We start from the raw sequence: 19,141 nt of genomic DNA, 5'->3' as shown, positions 1-19,141 counted from the left end.
ATCTCTATAGTATGAGGAATCTAAATTGTGAATTTCGTGGCTCTACCACCCTGGGAACCACAAGTGGGGCCAAATATGCAAAAAAAGCCACATTTTTAAAAATCTTCTTCTTTACTCATGTGGGGATAAAACTGGTTGCATGGTTATGATGTCCATGAAGCCCTCTACCATAATTGTGAAATTCATGGCTCCTGGGTCAGGGGTTCTGGCTCTAGAGTGGAACAAATATGGCCATATATTAAATATGTATTAAATCTTAGAAAATCTTCTTCTCTACTCCCATATATATTTGTTAAAAACTAAATGCATGATTATGATTTCCATGAAGCCCTCTACCAAAATTGTGAAATTCATGACCCCAGTGTCAGGGGTCAAGTTCTGGGGTAGGGCAAATATGGCCATGTAGTAAAACTGTATTAAATCTTCAAAAATATTCTTCTTTACTCCAAAACATGTGGATAAAAAACTAAATACATGGTTATGATGTTCACTTTCTCCTTTACCTAAATTGTGAAATTCATGGCCACTGGGTCAGGGGTTCAGGACATGGGGGGGGGGGGCAATATGGCAATATAGTGTTAATACATATAATGTTTTAAAATCTTCTTCTCGTAAAATTGACTTCATAATTATGTTAACCAGGAAGTCCTGTGGTAAAATTCTAAATTTCATGTCCCCTGGAGTATGGGTTTTGACTCTAGGGCAGGGCCAGAATTAGTGTATAGGTGTTAATGCATAAAATGTTTAGAAATTATTATCTTTACTCCCACACACTTGAAAGGAAAACTGAATTCATGATTTTGTAGACCAGATCTTTAAGTTTTTCGCCAAAATTAAAGGTTTCATAATTCTTCTTGAAAGATTTCAGGCAGGGAGGTGGTCGTCATTATAAATTTATAATTTTTTACTCTTTCTGTTTTCTACAGAATGAAACCCAATTAAATGAATATATGAGACTCCTCGACAAGTTTGTGTATGGGTTATATGCTATTCAGGTGACCGTTAAGGCCTATTGGCCTCTTGTTGTCAAATAAATTTAATCAAAAGCTATTTAAAGTGTAAATGGTATCAGATATTATGGACACTCTGTATTTTAATCATCGTATTTTATGCACGCTAGGTAAACACTTGTATTTCTAGTCAATTTTAAATATACGAATGCTGCGCTTTCAAAAACCTGTACACACTCATTTCATCATTGTTTTATCTTAGTATATTTGAACGTTATTTACTTGAACAAAGTGTCCCGTAGTTTGAATAATCAAATTTAATCATATATCTGTCATTAGATAAAAAGAGAATGCTTTTTTGTTGAAAAGATTTTTTCAAGAGCCGAACTACAAAACATGACCACTGTCAGCTACCTTATGAGGCTGATAGGGGTAATGATTATACATTAATTAACGTTTATAATGATTATATTTAATTTATTTATAAAAAAGAAAGAAAACATTTACTGTTGTTTATGGAGATCCACTACTTTCACTTCAACCCACTTTTTGTCAATAAGTACTCCACATTGATCAGTTTAGTAATACTCTTGTATCCTATCTTAACTTTTCTTTGTGATTTCGTACTGTATTATTTTTAATAATTAAATGTCAATTTCTCTTCTAGTTTCTGAAATTCTAAATTGATGCAACCATAATTCTTCTCCCTGTGTGCTTTGTTCTTAATAATAATCTAATTTTAAGTAGTGTACGTATCATTCTTAAAAATGCGCATTGATAAACATGATAATTTCTGAATCAATATTTTATTCGTCAATTACGATCTTCAATTACTTACGATTATCACTCGATTATTGAAATTAGAATCAACACCACGTGTTAATGAACTTACCTTTTGTCATATGTCTGATGCTTTTACGTAATTGTATTCTCAAATTCGAAATGGGAATGGATTTACATTCTAGTTCATTAATAAGGTGTGTCACTGTGAGACATGTTAGCATTTTTAAATCAAAGTACTGAAAGCTGGGCTCTTTTGGTGTGTCCTTATGCATATTGTGTAGTAAAGACTGAAAATCTCTCTCTCTCTCTCTCTCTCTCTCTCTCTCTCTCTCTCTCTCTCTCTCTCTCTCTCTCTCATGCTTTTATTGTCGACAAAGCGTTAAAGAGCGACCAAATTTTGTAAGAGGCTATAAACAAAAATATGTCTGTCTAGTAGAAAAAATTCAACAGTTGCTGCCTTGAATTTTGCAAGAAGCGATATATATGGAATCCCTATTTCTTCAACGCTCAACAAATTAGTTCATGGAAATTCATGCGCATTGTATGTGTCCAAAATGCATAGTCTTGTTTTTAAAACACGTTATTAATAAGAAAATTAAAAATGATAGACAATTCTCTCGAAATAAAAAAAGAAACAAAAAGCCAACACTTTTGACAAATTTGGCTCTTTGTGTAACTATTTGGTATAGCGGAGGCATTTACTTTGACGCTGTTTGGTTTTTTGTTTACTCATGAAGTTGTGCTATTTATAGTAACATTGGCGATTTGCCTGCCTACAGCCAGGACTCTGCTTTCAGCAGAGCCCGGCTAAAAATAATAAGCATTGAGTATATTGATCTTGCATTGAGTAAAAGAAGTAAAAAACGATGGGAAAATTTTTATGCATTAGATATTTTTTAACATTAAATTTTATAATATCTATTTTATATGACTCGGGGCAACCAAAATGCATGCAAAACAGGTTTGGTTTTTTTTTTTAGATAAAACTATAAAGGGATGCATTTTAAGACCATACAGTATTTGTATTAAATAGTTTTTAAACAATAACAAACTGAATGGATTGACAAATTTGATAAAAGAGGATAAGGTACAATGATATTTCTATTATACAAATTATATTATATGTGTAATAAAAGTAACATGTTTAACATCAACATACTCTGCATTGCCGACTTCTGAATTTTCTTCAGTGTAATAAAAAAACTATTTACTGACTGTTCTCACAAAAGAATCTTTATTGTCATTTACTCGGGGCAGCAGCTCTTGTTTCTTTTTCGGGGGACAATAACCTTGCTTTTACCCAAACAACAGATAGACGGAAAATTAATATAATATTTATTGTAAAAGTATTGGTGTACACTTTGATTTACATACAACAGGTATCAAAAGTTTTTCATTTTGTTTAAAACGAGATATATTCTGTTGGTATTTATGACAGAAAATGAACGTTATTGCAAATCGTGAAATAAAAAGGTTCAAGCAAATGAATTTGTTTAGTTTAGTTTGATAGATTAGTATCTATATAAGTAATGCATTTTGTCTTGACATACCGTAGTTTCATTTAGTAATATCAACAACAAATACATGAATTTCATACTTGTTTGCATACTGTAAATCAACTTCTCGCGAGGTCCGCGAGAGCCTTGTTGTCGCGAATATTTCTTGCCGCGAACCAGCCCTTGTCGTTTGATTCTTATCACAACATGGGTCTGGATAAGGTTATTCGCGAAAATTAGTCGTCGCAAACCAGTTTATCTCCAGGAAATCGCGAAATAAAGTCGCCGCGAATAAAAGTTGATTTACAGTAGTACTTCCTCATAGATCTCACTAAATTTTTAATCAAAATCAAAATTAAAAAATGTAAAACAACCAAAAAATTCCACATCCAATTAATAGATTTCACAATTTCAATGCAGAGAAAAGATATACATGTAACCAGTAAATGATATCACTGCAATGCAAAAGTGAGTGTTTCAGCAAGCAAAATTAAGAAGCAGTGGACGATACTGACAACTTTGCTGATTTACTCATAAAGTATCTGTTGCAGTTTCTTGACGAGATCTTCAAAGTGGCTCCGGTATGCAGGCTGATCATCCCAGCAATTCATCATTATATTGCAGTAAGGTTTTGGTGTATTTGTCGGCACTTCCATTCTGTAGCCTGTAAATACGATGAATATATAAAGCATTATGTCCTAGATGAAAAAGTGCATAGTTCTTAATGACATATACATAACCTAAGTTAAATGAAAATGCTTTTAATTGTTAACTAAAATTTGAGTTTTAATCAATGAATGTTCCATCTCACTGTCTACCTTCTTTAACTTTATCACAACTCTCATTGTTATTCATCCCTGGGTAAGGCACCATTCTAGATGAAAATATCTCCCACATTAGGATTCCAAAACTCCAGCCATCAATCAGCATTACGTAATTTCCGAAATGAGTAGTGTTTGTGTGGGGGGGGGGGGGGGGGGGGTGGGGGGTTTCTTAAAAATTGTTCTATAGCGAAAAATTTTGAAATTACCTTCCTTTGAAACATAATCTTTTTTATATTTAGTTGCATTTTCTAGAGAACAAAGAATGGGCTAACAGAACTCATATTTTTGTTACTTCTTAAAAGACGTTATCATTCTCTTAACTATTATAATTTAAAATTTCCAAAACGTTTGATCGACGCATCTTAATCCAAAATACAAGTGTTATGGTTTAAAATAGCCAACCATATATAACCACATATAGATAACCAACCAATTCGTTTTGATAGATTGATTTTATTAAAATAACTCAATGAAATCGACATAGAAAAGCATTCTTTACCAATATTGACCCTATCCTGTTATGTTTATGATTTCAATATATCAACATCTTGTTTTTCATTTTATGATCTACCAAATTTTTTAGCTTTCCCTATTATACGTTTTACGTAAGATTAATACTTCTGGGGTTGCCCATTTGACCTATCGGGAGAATATATCCCTTCCTTTTCCGCCATCGAGAATCCACAGATTTTGACAAAATCACCTTCAGTTACCAAACAGTTTCTTGCAACCAAATCCCTTAAATTAAAAACAAAACTAACCGACTAATCTAAATCATTTTTTTTAAATGTTTACTGCCCATGTTTCCCCAGCGAGAAAATGAAAATATTTCAATGAAGATATTTTGGATATTTCCTTTTTATCTATATGAATTGTACTTCTTTCACAGGTGTGTGTATTTTTATTAAAAATCGTCCCATGTGACGTAAACAATAACTTGTGACGGACAGATCATACATGTTTCCTGATGTAAATAAGCCATTCCGTTTGCCACATGGAGACACATGATTATTCTTTGTTTTGTTGATATTTATTTACCCTCATATAATGCAGCAGCGAATCTTATAAATCAAAAGAACATCATTCTATACAAAACATTTTTTTGAGATCGGAAATGAAGTCTGTGTACATAATTTATAATACATTTATATAAATCATCAGAAATTTAACATTATAATTAGCTGAACTATTAATAGTATTTCATATTAATTTACATTCCTTGATATTTACTGAATAACTATAAAATCTTAAAATCATGTGTCCTATCAAACTAGTTTTACAGCATCGTTTTAACTGTTATGCCTCAGATGTTACAAGACATATATTGTAACACCTGCAATACTGGCTTTTGTAGAGCAGAGTATCCTTTCAGTCGTACTATATTTCGACTGGACAGATGCCGCAGAACCACAATGTTTCTGAATATTTGGTTTAAAAATGAGATTACAATTTTTTTCATTATGTTACAGCTATGCTATTTGTAAACGTTAAGTACATTTTCATCGAATTATATTGTTGACAATGAACTTATATTACATATAATTTAACCATATACAAGTTAAAACAACATGTTAAAAAACAAACTCGTGAAGAGTGAGTTGTGTTTACCTTTAAAACAAACCATATATATATATATATATATATATATATATATATATATATATATATATATATATATATATATATATATATATATATATATAAGCAAGCGCCATACTTGACTGTCATATTGATCCAATTTTAACCTAATGTCGCATGCATTTACAGTAAGTATAAGTAGGGAGGAAATAAAAAAAGGTCTTTTTGAACTAAATAAAAAAGAATAAAGATAAAAAATAAACAGCTAGAATATTGATGCAGATATTGCATATTTTCAAACCATTAAACTGGATAATGGGAAAGTACACACCTACAAACAGGACCTGGGGCACGGATATAACGTATGCAATTAGAATGCATAAAAAACCTACAAAAACAAAATTAAAAAATATGAACCAAAAAAAAAATTAAAAGTGAGATAACAACAAGGTACAAAAGAATAATAGCACTGTATCTCTCGTTTACCCATTTTGATCAAATTAAACTCAAACTACCTTTTACAGACCGTTCAATTCTCTTCAAAAGTAAAGAACGGTTTAAAAAATATTGTATAAAGTGTCTCTTTATATACACAAAGCTCTAAAGACCTTTACAAGAATATATATATATATATATATATATATATATATATATATATATATATATATATATATATATATATATATATATATATATATATATATAATGCTTACATGTAGAATATAGAACTCGATGTTCAAGCATGGTACAGACCTCTAGATCTGATTGAGTAAAACCATGCTAACATGTGATATAACCACTTATAACGTTTAACACACTCTTGACACAGGAGAACTGTCATTCCAAATGTCGTCAGGCAATGCCCGAAACTATTATCAAGTTAGGATGTCATCCTCCCGTCATTTTAATTACAGCTTGTATCGGTTCAATCGCTCCCTCCATGTACACTGATAGCAGCTACCTAATTAAGATCTCTGGCCACGATAGGGCCCTAGCTACGGGACAGCCGCAGCAATATCAATACTTCTGGACACAGAAGTTCAATTACTCCAAGTATTATACATAAAGACATGGCTTCAGCAGATGTATTTCATTTCTTCCGAAAGAAACAGACTCGTCAGCCGTGTCCCAACAAATAATGGCTCAAAACACAAAGGAGTAAATGTTTAGAGATGTATTATTTTGAATAGGAAACCGCATATTTATAAAAACTTAATATGAACGATTCAAGCCAAGACAGGGAATTCTCCAAGGCGGCCTGGACGATACCTTTGGTGACCATGTACGGGCTTATCTTCTTGACCTCCATTATTATGAACTCTTTAGTGGTAGCAACGTTCTGTAAATTCGAGTGTTTGCACTCAATTCACGATCGCCTAATTTTCGCGTTATCCGCTGTTAACATGATTCTTCTGCTGGGTATGCCTTTCTACCTGATGTATTCAGTCGGTTACGTCTTTGTCAGACATAACCAGTACTTCTGTCTCCTGAATTACGTTCTCCTCCACGGTGGAATTGGATGTTCGGTGTTTCTACAGCTAGGCTTGGCGCTGGACAGGTACATGTGTATAGTTTGGCCCTGGAAACACTCAAAGATCAGGAAGCGATATGTCGCTTTATACGTGGTCATGTCGTATGTGTTTGGATTCGGAATCAATCTAATGCCGGCGTTGGGATGGAACAGCTGGTCTGAGTACCGTAAATGTGTGTGGGAAAGTTTTCCTCAAGGACATAAACTCTTTGTTAAAGCCACCATGATTGGAATTCTATTGCTCAACCTGACTTTTCATCTTTACGTCCTCCGTGTGGCAAACCAGCACTCCAGAAAAATCCGCCGGCTGATCCAGCGGGTTCGCCGCGAGCATTGTGGGAAGAGGCGGGGGTGTGAGCACACCGCGGTCACCACCGTGGTACTCCTCTCAGTCATCTCGACTTTCTCCTGGCTGCCCTATTGGATTGGATCGTTTCTTCTGCCGCCGAACACACTGGCAACAATTGTTACTCTTCAGATTCTGTACGCTGTCATCATTCTGAATTCCGTAACCAGTTCTCTGTTGTTTGTAATGCGGAATCGGCACTTTAGGGACGCACTGTGTAAATTGCTGTTGTTTGTCCCGAAAGCGCATCGCTGTAGCAGTTGAAAATTATTGTTCTCGGGTGAAATTAGTTTTGAAACAAAAACCAAATTGTACATTTAATATTTCCATACTAAACTTATTGGCAGTCAATGGTATATTCTCGTTTTTATTAATTAATTATAAATAACGAATTCAAGACACAGAGTAAGGCGGCTAATACATGTCAAGGTTAGGGACAATTATGGTGCATATTTCTAAGCTTTTAAACTTCCTTTTTTTTTTGGGGGGGGGGCGTTTTTTTTTAATACTTGGTCTGTTCTCCATATTTTTGTCCAGGTTTTTTAAAGTTATGATGTCAAAATTAGAGCAATAATCGACTATACAGTATTTTATTATTCTGTATTTAGATATTTTTTGGTAATATAACGTTTGAAAGTTACTTTTCATTTTGTTACTTGAATGGCTTATATCTTGTGGGCCTAATCCTTTTGTTGAGTTGAAAATAAACAATAGCTTGATATCTTGTTTATTCATACTTTAATTTGTTGTAAAGCAGTTAATTAAAATATTTCCTTTAAAGTTTGTGATTTCTATTTACACGTACCATTGACTATTATGCATAATCTTATCTACTTATCCTCATTTTGGTTGTATGTCATCTTTAAAAAATTCGGGCAATTGAACATACATATGCAACAATAAGTTAATAGCACCAATCGTCATACGCAGTCAACACAAGTTTATAAATTATTTAATTGTATTTTTATCATTTAGTAGCTTGTAGATCTATTTTTTCTATAGTAAATAAAATTAAAGAATATGGAACATTTTATTTCAAAAAGGAAGAAGGGCGTGTGCCTTTCACCCTATCCACGATGTTACGTGTCTGTGGATAAGTTTCGATTTTATCTAGAATGTAAACTACAATTTGTGTGTTAAAAGTTATGTTGAATAGACTTAATTTTACATGATGTATTAACTCTTCTCTACATCCAGTTTGGGGCCGTTTTATTATCCCAGTAAGTCCGTACATGTATCAAACATTTGGAGGACTGACCTGTGTATTGATCGTATGCTAGGCTAAACCTTTCATTAAGATTGTCATCTTCTCGGAGGCCAATAGTCGCCTATGGACATGTCAACAGTCTGTTACAATCACATGACAATGACACAGTATGTGCTTTATTTATCTAACATATTCCAAACATTATCTCAGCTTTGTGTAGTTCTGACTTCGAAATTTGTTGGTTTTCTGGAAATTAAGTAAAAGAAACATCATTTAGCAGCAAGCGTAGCGTACCGTTCAGGCTTGAACAAGCTTAGATTTTGTGAAATTGATGCTTAATACATGTAAAAGGTTCGATGATTGTACAAAGCCGACAATACTCAATAGGTACTTTCCATCGACATTTACTTACTCCTTACTAAGTAAAACAAAATGGTTGGTTTTTTGTTTTGATTTTACTAAGTCTGTTAATGGATTTTTATAGTATTTGTTCCAGCAACATATATATTGCCTATATTGTTTCAACAGGTTTGTGAACATAAATACGTCAATTTAAGCATGCATTGAGGAATTTTCTCCGTTTGAGGAGTTTATTATATCGCCCATAAGTAGACATACCGTCCTTATCTGTAGATTTGAAGGCTAGCGCTAAATCCCCCTCTTTAACGTTAGGATAGGCTACAGATGAAAACTCCTCCAAATCAACATGGTCGTCCCCGTTCTTGTCCCAGGCAGCAAAGTTACAAGGTAGTGGGGAACTACCAGACACCTTACATGAAAGGATTGAGAAAGAAGAGGTTAAACTGAATCGATGTCTTTGTAAAAAGGTCGAATGGACAAAATATAAACGTACTCACCTCGCTTCTTTTTCCTCCACAAACTCTTTTGCAAACTTTAGGGCATACTGGTGCACACTTTGAACAATATCTTACACATTTGTAACTACAGACTATGCCACAGACTCGTCTGGCTACTCTTCTAAATCGGCGTCTCCTCCTTGCACCCTCCGATTCGTCAATCATACACCACGTGATCACGATTAATACAAGCAAAAGTGAAACCTTCATTCTAAGTTAAAGAAAACTGTCACAAGTACTAGGATGCATACTGCCACTATTTCATATATTTCATAGAAATATAATACTACATGTAATGTTTTTGGGGATTTTCAACTTTTTTAACTAATGTTTTCCAGACATATTTCTTTATATTGTGTCAAAATTTGAATTTTACATACCTTTTCTGTAGTGTACAAATTCAACAGCATTGTAACTTTTAATCTGATATTTATATTTTTATGCTGCCAAATCTACAAAACCTGTTCAAGTAAATTACCGCATCATAAATCTGTTGTTAATTCGCAATGACTCTTGTGTTCAATATACTGATGCTTGAGTTCACTAATCAAACACTGGCTGTTAATTTAGGACCATACTTCTGTTTATTGCAATTCAAACTGACGTGTCACTCCTCTATTAAATGATATGGACGAATCTACAGGCTGTTTTCAAAATGAACCAACTTTCAATGCAAAAAGGTGGTTGATGAGTCTTTAAGAAGCGATATATAGTATTAACAAAGATTTTCTGAGTCATTATTAGTTAATTACGCGTTTGATTCTCTCTGGGTCGCGGAGTGGGGGGAGGGGTTATAGGAATCGTAAGTTTTAGAGTTTATTCTTCTTACTCACAGGTAAAAGTAATTAACATTGTGTCCTTGCTGTATAAAATTTGCTTACAGAGGAATAGTTTCAATTCACGGGAACCAAAAACTTTGCATTTCCAAATAATCGCCAAGATTTACGTGGGATGTTATTTTGTGAATTCGCTGTACATACGCTCTGAATAATATATACAGAAGTTTAATACTTTGGTGAGATCTAAAGGGATATAATTAAGTTGAAAATAATTTATTAAGTCATAATGAATTCACAATGATTTTATAATTATAAACCCTCTGCCAAATAGTGAAAATCATGGCCCCTGGGTGAGAGGTTCAGATCCTAGGGTGGGGCCAATATGGCCAAATAGTAAAAATGTATTTATTCAATTCAATAAATCATTAAACATCTACTTCTCTACTCCCATATATAAATAAATAAAACTAAATTATGATGTGCATGAAGACTTCTACCTAAATTTCGAAATTCATTAAACTTGGGACAGAGGTTCAGACACGAGGGCGTATCCCATATGTCTATATAGTAAAAATGTATTTAATTACTCCCATATATATTTGTGAAAAACTAAATGCATGCCTGTGATGTCCACGAAGTCCTTCATGTAAATTGTGAAATTCATGACCCCTGAGACAGATGCGCATGCTCTAGAGCATGGCCAATCTGGCAGTATATTTAAATTCTCTAAAAATCTTCTTTTCTTTATATTGGTATGAGAAAATTAAATCATGGTTATGATGTCTTTAAAATCTTTACATACTTTTTGAAATTCATTGTTCATAAGTCAGGGGTGCAGTCCCTAAGGTGGGGTCAATATGGCCACATTGTAAAAATATATTGATTTAATTATATTTTATTCTTTACCATCACAGTAGTTGGAGATAGAGTCATGCATTGTCACTATGTTCATAATGCCCTGATGTTAAATTGAGAAATTCACTGCCCAGGCCATGGGGTAGAGGTTTAGGCTTTTTATTGGAAGGGATGATGATAAATACGGTCATTCTCTTCATTTCTTGAACACCAGCCCAACACCATATTACAACAGTTTTATGAATGTTTCTCAAACATCAAATAATAGAAGTTGGGTAACAGTCAGAGGAGTCTCAGATTAGGGTTTAGACTTCAAGATGAAGCTTAAAATGCAAACATGGGGCTCAGACATGACATTCTAAGGGCTATGGTGCTCAGGTGACCGTCAGGGCATGTGTGCCTCTTTAAACTACTGATAAGTAATCTCATGACACGATGACTTTTACATATGTGCTTAATTTGCCATCAATATTGCTTTGTTGACTTGAATACCAATTTTTTAAGATAATAATTTAATAAGGTTTTATAAACAAACATCTAACCCATGGCCTGGGCAGTGAATGTATACATGTACAAAGACTTAAAAAGACTAGAACACATGTATATTTTGATGAACACTTTTCAATGATATTCGACATCATAGTTCTAATGTAGAAGTTCTAAATGAATATTTAAAATCTCTTAAATTCAGCAGAGTATTATGACAATAAAATAGTGTATAATTCCATGCATTCCAATCTATCTAATGTTTTTTAAAGAATTTTTCTGACGATCATTTAAAGAGTAGGTATGTGCATGCTCCCTATTTTTCAGGTTTTACATTTTAATGATGTCAAAATTTGGAACTTTGGTCCATTATAGATAGACAAGAGTGTTTTTGTAACATAACATTTGCAAAAAGTCCGCAGTTCGTCATCATATAAAAAAATTCATACCTGTGGCATTTTTTTAAAAATGGCTTTAAACAGACATATCTTGTGGGTTCGATCCTTACAAACATCTTCATACTTGTGGAACTTTTTGTAATTTTTTTAAATTTATGATTGTGTTAATTTACCATTATTTCAATAGATGAAAGGTCCAATTTCATTTTTAAAATCATCTTGAATCTAAAATTAATATCGATTCAGTTTTTATCCGGGCTCTGTTGAAAGCAGAGACATGGCTTTAGGCAAGCAAATCGCCAATGTAACTATAAATAGCACAACTTCAAAAGTAAACAAAAAACCAAACAGTGTCAAAGTAAAATCTTACGCTATACCAAATAGTTATACAAAGAGCCACATTTTGAAAGATCTGTATATCTTTTTTAGTTTTCTTATTAATAATGTGTTTTGAAAACAAGACTATGCATTTTTGGACACGTACAATGCGCATGAATTTCCATGAACTACTTTGCTGCGCGTTGAAGAAATGGGAATTGAATATATAACGCTTGTTGCAAAATTCAAGGCAGCAACTGTTGAACTTTTTTCTACTAGACAGGCATATTTTTGTTTATAGCCGCTCACAAAATTTGGTCGCTCTCTGACGCTTTGCCGACATTAAAAGCATGAGAGAGAGAAAGAGAGAAAAAGAAATTTAATTCAGTCTTTACTACACAATATGCATATTGACACATCAAAAGAACCCAGCTTTCAGTACTTCAGTACTTTGATTATGTGTTGACTTGAAGGCTGACAATCGGACATTTGAGCATGGACGTATAGAATAGATACATCAATAAAGTTTCTGTAAATAAATACATCAATAAATTTTCATCTGAAATATTAGCATCAATCTGTATGTTCAGTGTACATTATTATTTTTAATCAATTGTATTTTATAACCCATTTGTTTGTAAATTCATAAAAGAACGGGGCAAGCTTTTTTCCCTTCGAGTTGATACATGTACCTGCCTGTTCATAAGTATAAATGCACGAATGAACTCCACATTCAGTTACCAGTTTTAACAGTGGAGTTATTTTTAGTAAAATGAAAAACACGCTATGGATTAAAAGCGATGAATAATTGACTACATTATACATGATGTATCAACTACAATTCGTTGCATGACACAGAGACAGAGAGAGAGAGAGAGAGAGAGAGAGAGAGAGAGAGAGAGAGCGAGAGAGAGAGAGAGAGAGAGAGAGAGAGAGAGAGAGAGAGAGAGAGATATTTCGTGCATACACCAGGACATTCAGAAAACTGAAATGTGTATTGAGAGTACATGTACGCTGGGCTTAACGGTTTGTTAAATAATCACCTTCTATGAGGACAAACGCTGCCTTAAATGTAGACATATCAATCGTTTGGAACAATCACGTGACTAGTGCTTCAGTATGTGATTTATTTTTGCATCAACTATTATCTAACATTTTTCAAACATTAATTCAGCTTTGTGTAGTTCTGTCTTCGAAATCTGTTGGTTTCCTGCAAATAGAGAGAGAAGAGAATATTATAAATCTTCGAGAGTAACGAATAAATCCCTTAGATCTAGCATCAGTGCAAATGTACAGTAGCTATTAATTAGTTCCATTCTAACAAGAGCTTGGACTTTCGGTGGGATGTTACTATCTAGTTGCTCATCAAAACAAGCTTTCAAATATTGACCTTCTTTCTTATGATTCGCTAAGAAAAACTGATTAATATTCATAGACTGCCAAAACTGGAAAGTTTTTTGCCAAGATATGCACTTTTGTGTGCAATTGACGCTGTCCAACGGAATATATATCCCTGGATGAAGTCGGACGAGTGTCATTGCGTTCAATGTATTCATATCTATTAGCAAATGACTGGACAGTTAACTATGAGTAGACCCTGCCTTCATCAAATTGGAGTTTGTCACGTACTGCCCTAAGTCCAAGCTGGTTTTAAAACGGTTTTCACCTATACCGCTAAGTTTCCTGTCAAACATTTAATGCATTGATTTAGACAAACAGCTAGCATATAGGCTTTAAGCAAGCATAACTTTTTGTGAAATTGGTTGTCACTAAAAAGTTTGATGATTTCACATACCAGAAAAACACAAAATGTTCTTAGTCGCCTTTTTTCAAATTTTATTTTTTTTCATTTTCAGTGATTATACTGATAGATATAGAAGTTTTTAATGCAATATCAAAATTTGGAAGTCAAATATCAAGTTATAAGCAAGATACAGAGTTCATTGTTCTTTGTTTTGTTAACGAAGCTCGAAAATTGTCATTTTTGTCATATGTGTTGTATTGGTGTAAGTTTCAATCAAATGTATACAATGTATTTATTTTGTTGATAATAGTATTTATGAAGATATTAAATATTATTATACTTTCATGTTAAATACTGAAATCTGATTGGTTTAGACGCAGTTGGTAATCCGTTCTATTACCCTCAGCGTTAGCAACACACTTAGCAACGGGTAACACAACGAATTGTTACATGCGCGTAAATTATGCGCGTACGGTTCGCCGTAGAATTCAAGTCATTTCTATATAAAAGCAATATAAAAATTCTCTAAAATTAAGACATTCAGTATAATAAAATAAATAGTGCCTGTTTGGGAGGTTTCGCGTCGGTTGACAATGGTTTCCTCGGGGGGTCAATTTCAACTGTTACCCTCCCAAACAGTTCGCGTCGGTTGACAATGGTTTCCTCGGGGTGTCAATTTCAACTGTTACCCTCGCAAACAGGCACTATTTATATAATGTTAAATTGTTTTTTTACATGTAATTTTGTCTATGAAAGGGGAATTCTCTACATTACATTTTCAATTAACAACTATAAGACTCGTGCGTTGTTTACATAACAATCAATTCTTACCTCTGTATCTCGCTTGTAACTTGACTTTAACAGTAAATATTTTTGGCAATCACTTAAAATGCACCAGTAAACCATTTTATACATAAGAAATAAAAAAAAAATTTGATCTCAAATCGTGCCCAAATCCCTTTAAAGAATTGTGGACTTTACTCAGTTTGACGACTTGATTAAATCAAGCATTAATATACTTACCATCCGCGTCAGTAGCTTGAAAGACTGACGCCAAATCTCCCTCTTTGACAAATGGATAGGCCATAGAAGAAAACTCCTCCAAATCAACATGGCCGTCCCCGTTCTTGTCCCAGGCCGCAAAGTCGCAAGGTAGTGGGGAACTACCAGACACCTAACATGAGAGGATTGGGAATGAGTTGATACCAAATCGATGTCTTTGCATCAGGTCGAATTGACGAACTATAAATGTACTTACTTCGCTTCTTTTTCCAAGACACACCGTTCGGCAATATTTAGCTATACAGATTCTGCGACAGCGCCGTTTTCTCCACCACGATCCCTCTGATTCGCCAATAAGACACCAAGTGATTCCCAGGAATACAAGCAAAAGCGGAAGCTTCATTCTAAAGGAAACAAAATTACAACCTGTTTAAAATTGTAAAACTATCAACTCCATTTTATACAGATTTAATACTACAAGCTCGAGGGGTATTATGACTTTAAAATTCTTTTTTACGATACATTACTCTTGATATCATGACACAATCAGCTAACATACCTCTCTGTAGTGAACACTTATCTAGTTCTACAACATTGTAGCTTTGAAACGAATATTTATACATATTTTCTGAAAAAATCGACAAAATCTGTGCAAATGAATTACAGCATAATTGTCTGTTGTTGGTTCTCAATAGTTCTTTTCGCTAAATAAACTGCAGCTTGACTTCGATAACGAATCAAACACTAAACCTTTGATATGGGGCCATATATTGCAATTCACACAGATGTGTCACTCCTCTGTAATTTTTTTATATGGGTGATTCAAAATCGAACCAAACTTCAATGCAAGACAAACAAGTGACAGGTGAATGCTTTAATACATTTTAGTTTATTAGCTATTTGACTCTCTCATGATGTATGTGATGATATGAGTTGCCATTCTTTCCTTTTTCCTTTTACTTTCTTGCAAGTTACAATACCAGGTATATCTTTGTTGTTTTTACTTTTATATCAGAATAAATAAGATTGATAAGAATATACGTTACTCAGAAGACTTTTTGTCATAAATTCCATAATTTTGTTTTAACAGCCTTTAATTCCCTTTACCTAAGGATGCTTTACAGACAGACGGACACAGAAATTCATCAGAATAGCTCAGTCAGAATGAGCTTAAAAGAGTATGCACAAATAGTTGTGCACAACCATGCCACTTTGATTTTAATATGATTTCAGTATGTGTTATGAAAACCTTCTCTGGAATTACTTTCCCAATTTAAATAAACTTGACCAAAATAAATGACGAAACACTTTTAACATTGTACCCCAATCAAGATAGTTTTCTTAAAAACAAAAAATGGCGATATTTATAAGAACGTGTCGTAGTTTAGAATAGATTCTACATGTAATTTGTTCAAATTATGGCACTCTTATCGATAATAGGACCACAGTAGGGTTTCAAGGTTTAATACAGACGTAAGTAGGGAAATCTTATCAAAATCTCCCTTAGCCCTTCATTCCTACTCTTTGCAAGCATCTTGGAATCACATCTAGTTTACCATGGCTCTGCAGCAGATCATGTTAGTATGCTTACGATCAATCAGTAAAAAAATTGGTAACTTGAATTTTGTTGTTTAGACCTCTTGTTGTTGGACCCAGACTTGATAAACCTCAACAAGTTAACAAGCAATATAGTGTTTTAAAATACTTTAAATTAGACAAGCTTGGAAATTACTTTTACATGAATGTGGGATGTATCAGCACGGAAGATTTGAATCTAAGTGACAATTGTTTACGATTCCCAATTATACATAGTTAACAATGGAATAATAACACAAAGAACGGATAATATAAGATATATAAAGAAATCATTTATCAAATCGCTGTTAAGTAACTTCTGACATTTTAGTAACATGAACTTAAAAGTGTTGAAAGATATAATGTATGCTAATATACAAAGACGTCAATTGAAATATCAACTGTTCTGTGACTTTGCCCAGTGTATATTCCCCTTATATCTGCGACGTTCAAATTTCTATGAATACACTTTGATAATTCATGAGCCATGAGCACAAATATAAACGTCCCCACGTGTTTTGAGAATATTTATTTTTGTAAAATTAAATGAAACGTTCAATCTTACATAACCAATTTTATATGTACTTATGAAAAAAAAAATCATTAAATTATATCTACCCCCGGTACTCCTTAAAATTACTGTTCAATGTATGTTTATATCCTTACTAAGAGAGTATATAATGGCTTTACAGCGACAGTACACATATATTTCATTAAAAAAAACCATTATTATGAATATAAATATAAGCACTGAATGCTTATTATTTTTGGATGTCATCGGTCCTGTAACACACCAAGCGGTGCAGACAAATTATCATACCGTGCGGTATTCAATTTGTCTGCAACGCTTGGTGTGTTACAGGACCGACGACAGGACCAACGACATCCAAAAATTAGGCATTCAATGCTTAAGAGGTATTAAGTTATTTAAGTTGTTATAATATAAGAATAATATTTGCAGCAATTAACACAATGTCCGGAGAAGTAAATATACATGATGATTAATTAAGAATAATTTTACACCGTTGTAAAATTGTTAAATTTTAATTGTAATTCAATAATAGAGTGATCTGTCCTATAACCGGGTAATATTGATAGTTACGCTATGTAAAAGTGACATTAACTCTTCAGATATTAAAAAAAATCTAATCCAGTAGCTTGTTTGATAGGTGTTTTTTTACTCCATGTATATGTTCTTGCATAATGATTATTTATTCTCCATGGGTCCACCAAGTTAAATTTTTCTGGTAGCTTAATGACTTCTAATTTATTTTTTAAATTATTTTCTTTAAGATAATTATGACAGTCTAGGTTGAAGTTTTGAGCAAGGTTCCAATCCCCACACATAATTATAAAATCGTCACTGAATTCTTCAATAATATTAGAGAGTTCTCTAAAAAAAATCTGGAGAATCTCTATTTGGACCATACAAGTTTACAATAGTTAAAGAGTATTTGTGATCAACAAGTATACTAGAGACAAAATAATTTCCATTGGGATCTGACTTAACTTTTGAAACAGTATATTCGAAATTATTATTAGTAAGAGTCAGTGTACCCCTTGAATTTGAATTACCTGGGCTCATTAAAAAATCCAGGCCCCATTGTGCATATACAACACTTTTATCATTTTCAGTACAGTGAGTATCTTGTAAACAGTACAGGGATGCTTTTTGTTCTCGCAAATATTTGAACACATCTTTTCGTTTTTTAACATCATGGAGCCCTCTACAATTTAGGGATATAATCTTAAATTCAATCATTATCAATCAAAGTATTTAGTACAAGCCCATAAACAAAAACACATTCATACATTCTAGCGTGCTGAAAGTCAATCGTAAATGAAAAAATTCCTTCCAGCATTGTGCGGAACAATATAAGGATGAGATACTAGGACACTGAGGTGGAAGACAAACAAGCATTCAAAATTATGTATAATTAATCTTAGGCAACATGTTCCAGTCACAAAAGTGGACGATAATAAACGTAGGCTAACACATGTTAGAGGTTTTTCAATACCAATTATATGACACTGAGATACCGATGCCTGGTCTCTGCCTTTCACAAATTCGTCAAGGGGTCCGTCAGCCTTTTTACCCGTTCTTTGGGGGCATGTTTGCAGTTGAAATCTTATTGTGACTAAAAAAGTAGGATTTAGATCGAAAAGAGCCTAGTACTTCAAGAAGTGTCCTCTGTTTTTTTTAAATTTAGACTCTATATTTTTCCACTTCTGTTTTTTTTCTTTTGTTTTAAACTCGAACAATCTAAGTATATATAGTTACTCTGTGTACACAACCATAAACTCTGGATGAATGTGTGTGTATATGCAAAAATGTCCTATGTACAGCTTTTTTCACAATAATATTGTAAATTTGATGACTTCAGGGCCTCCCAACCCTGACATCAAATAAAT

General features: G+C 33.3%; 4 protein-coding genes across 4 annotated transcripts; 1 reads left to right on the top strand and 3 right to left on the bottom strand.

Moving 5' to 3' along the window:
• Positions 1-3,166: 3,166 nt before the first annotated feature.
• On the bottom strand, positions 3,167-5,516 carry LOC128187635 (tyrosine-protein kinase Fer-like). Its single transcript, XM_052858042.1, is given in 6 exon segments — positions 3,167-3,893; positions 4,048-4,191; positions 4,670-4,791; positions 4,998-5,094; positions 5,097-5,114; positions 5,368-5,516. Coding segments are annotated over 6 exon segments (663 nt in total). The 5' UTR covers positions 5,513-5,516; the 3' UTR covers positions 3,167-3,756.
• A 1,285-nt stretch (positions 5,517-6,801) lies between these two features.
• LOC128187809 (G-protein coupled receptor 15-like) lies at positions 6,802-8,167 on the top strand. The gene has a single exon (XM_052858416.1). It carries the CDS (start codon positions 6,849-6,851, stop codon positions 7,770-7,772), a length of 924 nt encoding a protein of 307 aa, XP_052714376.1. The 5' UTR covers positions 6,802-6,848; the 3' UTR covers positions 7,773-8,167.
• A 408-nt stretch (positions 8,168-8,575) lies between these two features.
• LOC128187810 (EF-hand calcium-binding domain-containing protein 1-like) lies at positions 8,576-9,990 on the bottom strand. Its single transcript, XM_052858417.1, has 4 exons — positions 9,953-9,990; positions 9,573-9,783; positions 9,334-9,484; positions 8,576-8,961 (listed from the first exon to the last, which is right to left on the bottom strand). Exons 2-4 carry the CDS (start codon positions 9,780-9,782, stop codon positions 8,900-8,902), a joined length of 423 nt encoding a protein of 140 aa, XP_052714377.1. The 5' UTR covers position 9,783; positions 9,953-9,990; the 3' UTR covers positions 8,576-8,899.
• Positions 9,991-13,521: 3,531 nt separating this feature from the next.
• Positions 13,522-15,729, bottom strand: LOC128187811 (uncharacterized). Its single transcript, XM_052858419.1, has 4 exons — positions 15,714-15,729; positions 15,411-15,558; positions 15,176-15,326; positions 13,522-13,618 (listed from the first exon to the last, which is right to left on the bottom strand). The coding sequence occupies exons 2-4, from the start codon at positions 15,555-15,557 to the stop codon at positions 13,557-13,559; spliced, it is 360 nt and encodes a 119-aa protein (XP_052714379.1). The 5' UTR covers position 15,558; positions 15,714-15,729; the 3' UTR covers positions 13,522-13,556.
• Positions 15,730-19,141: the final 3,412 nt, after the last annotated feature.

Source organism: Crassostrea angulata, chromosome 6, assembly GCF_025612915.1.
Source record: "Crassostrea angulata isolate pt1a10 chromosome 6, ASM2561291v2, whole genome shotgun sequence".
Taxonomy (NCBI): domain Eukaryota; kingdom Metazoa; phylum Mollusca; class Bivalvia; order Ostreida; family Ostreidae; genus Magallana; species Magallana angulata.
Note: the sequence above shows the minus strand (reverse complement) of the source record. Positions and strands in the feature narration are given on the sequence as shown.